This window comes from Siphateles boraxobius, unplaced genomic scaffold, assembly GCF_051911475.1.
Source record: "Siphateles boraxobius isolate OS27281-9 unplaced genomic scaffold, OSU_SipBor_1 11, whole genome shotgun sequence".
Taxonomy (NCBI): domain Eukaryota; kingdom Metazoa; phylum Chordata; class Actinopteri; order Cypriniformes; family Leuciscidae; genus Siphateles; species Siphateles boraxobius.
This window is the reverse complement of record NW_027508711.1, coordinates 6,345,001-6,348,663: the sequence shown is the minus strand read 5'-3', so window position 1 is coordinate 6,348,663 and position 3,663 is coordinate 6,345,001. Positions and strand designations below refer to the sequence as shown.

The window sequence follows — 3,663 nt, the reverse complement described above, 5'->3', positions numbered from 1 at the left end:
GTTCCTCACTCAAAGCTGTTGCATGACAATAGAAGAGCACTTGAGTCATATGGACGACTGTTACAGTACTTTTGTCTTTTTTGGACCATGACAGATTCTTCAAAACAGGTTTAACGACATGAGGGTGAGTTAATGACTGAGTTCATTACTGAGCGAACTATCCCTTCAGTGAGTGAGCCAGAAGATCAGACACTGAGGCCACAGGCGCTTTGGCTCCATCATGTCGGAGTCAGTCGCAGGTTTCAGTCGGCTGGTTGTAGCGTGTAAAGAGCGAACGGAAAGCGCTCGGGCATATGAGGGCAACGCCGTTATCTGATGGATGAGAAAGAGGAAAACAAAAGGAAATCAGATAAAGCATCTGACTTTGTGGGTTTTCTCCGGGGTGAAGTGAAGCAGGTATTGGCTTGTGCTGGGTCTGTCAGTCAGTCAGGTGACTTACACATCCATTTACACAAAATATAAATCGAAATTATATTTTGTATTAAGAAAATGATGCCTACTTTACAGCCTTTTATTTTGTATTATTTAATTTAATTGAGACATTATTTACTTTAGAGTTAACATTCCCAATCTACTATTCACTAGTATCAGTGTGGACACCTTTTTATTTGTAATAAATTTTTTTTTTAATTCAGAACAATGAACATATAATTATAACTGTACTTTGAAATGTACTAATGAAACATCATTTTATTTATATATATATATACATATATATAATATTATAAAATCAGCATATTTCCCTGATTTCTTAAGGATCATGTGACACTGAAAACTGGAGTAATGGCTGATGAAAATTCAGCTTTGATCACAGAAATAAATTATTTTTTAAAGTATATTAAAATAGAAAACAATCATTTTAAATTGTAATAATATTTCACAATATTGCTGTTTTTCTGTATTTTCGATCAAATAAATGCAGTTTACAAACTTTTGGCCGGTACTGTTTGTGTATATATATATATATATATTATATTTTGGGGTCAAATATGACCTGAACTTTTCTTAAGATTTTCAGAAAATTCACTCAAAACATGTTTGTCCATTACTTACATTCATAGTTTTTCACTTTGTGTATATTATGTGCAAAAATTATTTTTTTATTCATAAAACAATATAATTTGATATGTAAATGTTTTTTTTTTAAAGTGGACTACACACCTGAGTTTTTTTACACATCATCATCACACTTGTGCACATATTGAAGTGACAGTAAATTGCTAGATAATTAAAAACAAACAATCATGAATGACTCAAAAATGTAAGATTCCAAAGCATGATGTCACAGGAGAAACATTCATTCAAAGAACTTTGTGTTCTCTAGTTCTAAAACTAGTTATCAAGATGGCTGCCGCTGGGGCAAATGTGCCGTCCCTCGGGGCAGAGACGAGCCGGCAGCGCTGAGAGCTTCTCCTTTGTGTTTGTGGAGTCGTCGTCCTGTGTTTCCTCAGACAGTGATCCGCTTGATCCAGCAGGGTTACAGAGATAAACACACTAGAGCTGTTTTACTCTTTAAAGCTTATCTTATCTTTAAAGCTACGACGTTTGGGATATATTTGAGTTAGCGGAATACACGAGGTAAATTACATTCTTCAGTTTTAGGAGAACTATTCCTTTAACAAATATGTAATATTTTGTTTACTCATCCATTTGTCTTTGCTTATGCTGTAATTAGCTGGTTTTGTGTTCACAGTTCAGTGTCTTTGTGGACTAAATAAGCTCTTGGTATTGGTGTCGGGTCTAGGCATCTGTCCGGTTTCCTGGCCAGCACAAGCTTTAGATGCATTAGGAGGGTTTGGATTACAGAGACCAGGACACCACCATGACACTAATACCCAGGAATACACTTTAGACACCAACATGCTCTGAACTGACCCAAGAAAGACAGACAGAGGAGGAAAGAAAAAGGATAAAACTTCATTTTTATGTTAATGTTTGGATCATGCTTCTGTCTGAGGTCTGCATGTGAATCTGGGGCTGGTGAATGTAGGTCTGTCAGGGCTGTGGGGTCAGAGCAGGCTTACGCTGTAATCCCCCCAGCAGACGTCCATATCAGGAGGTGTGGCGCTCACTCGCTCGCTCGTCTAGACGGCCCGTAGACTTCCCCCTCCCCCAGAGACCTGCTGTTCCTGGCACACAACCGGCCCCCGGGGCGTTCCACTTACACTGAGGGAATTTGCTCTCACAGAAACTCGTTCAAATCATCAAATATTGAAACTTGGCACATATGTAAATAAAATGTGATTCTGAAATTAAAGTGCAATTTGGGTCATTAAAGAGATTGTCTAAATAAGATAATGTATTTCAATGATTTTTACTGTTTGTCATGAGTACTGTTTTTAAATAGAATTTTCTGCACTCATCATAAAAAAAATGCTACTTTTAGAGCCGAGCATAAAACAAATCTCAATAAACAGTACAGAATTTGTTTTACGCAAACGCCTATGATGACTGCAAAAGTGTCTTAATTTGTGGGTGCATTTTTCAGGTCAAGAAAACATCCTTCATATTAGCAAAACACACAAATTCAGTGATATATTCTGTATTTTTTTATTTATTTTGGCATTTCTTTGTTTGCATTTATATTAAGCAAAGTGCATCTCTTTTTCATCTCATCAACACATTGCACAAAACATAAATAACAATGCATATATAAAACTTCGTATTTACAGGTAATAATATATTTATATTTAACATAAAATACATTTTAGCTTTTATTTCACTTAATTAAATCTTAGTCATTTATTAAAGTCAAAGTGAGTTTTCGTTTTCCATTTCTCTCATAAAACATCGTCCGCTTCTCGCAGAAACAGAACAACATAGTCCGTAAAAGGTAAGGGCTAGTCCGTCTCCATAGCAATGAAGGAATGGGGGCGTGGCAAGGGGCGGGGCTGGCTGTTATCGGTTATTAAATATGACCTCCAGCCAGCAGGGGCAGCTGCTGATGAACTGTCTGGTGTAACACTGTCCCCAGCCCTTCACGAAACTGATCTGGACGGTGAAACCCGTCCTCGGCTGCTGGCTAAACTCGTGGTCGTTGGGCCGTTGCAGGCTCCCTGCCTTCTCAAAGTCGAAAGCCTTGATGGAAAACCCGGGGAATACTTTATGCACCAGCAGCGTCCGCGAGTCGGGGTTGTCCAGTGTGGCTGACTTGATGAATATGGGGTAGCAACTCCGGTTATACACCCACACGCCGTCGGGTTCGCGGCTGAGCTGGATGCCGTAGCCGATCTTGGTCCGAACCATTTGCACCAGTTGACTCTTGTTTTCGGAGGCGAGCTGGCCCAAGCAAAAGCCCGTGCCCTGAGGTAGGTCATAGAAGATGTCCAGAGATGGCTCCTGGACGGAGTAGAGGCGCCCGACGCGGGTCTTTTCCTCCCAGTACGCCACCACACACCAGTGAGGCTGTTCTCCACGCTCCTGAAGAGCCAGGGAATCTGTGGAGAGACAAAGAAGGACACTGTTATTAATCATGCCAATTTAACTTCATGAACTTCATTGAATCCCTGCTGGAAAAACCAGGGCAACCCATATAATGGTGGTCAAATTGGGACTTGCTGGTCCAAAGTGGACTACAAGATGGTCTACCAGGCTGAAACCAAGACCACCAGTGGATAAACTAGATTATGACAAATTTGGACTAGAAAGAACCATCAAAAACTG

General features: G+C 39.7%; 1 protein-coding gene across 1 annotated transcript in view; it reads right to left on the bottom strand.

Annotated features, from left to right (window-relative positions):
• Positions 1 to 2,534: 2,534 nt before the first annotated feature.
• The window catches only part of smad7 (SMAD family member 7), a 15,664-nt gene continuing 14,535 nt past the window's right edge, over positions 2,535 to 3,663 (bottom strand). The window contains exon 4 of the mRNA XM_077194752.1: positions 2,535 to 3,437. Within this exon, the coding sequence (XP_077050867.1) occupies positions 2,899 to 3,437 (539 nt within the window). The 3' untranslated portion in view covers positions 2,535 to 2,898. The remainder of the gene's footprint in view (positions 3,438 to 3,663) is intronic.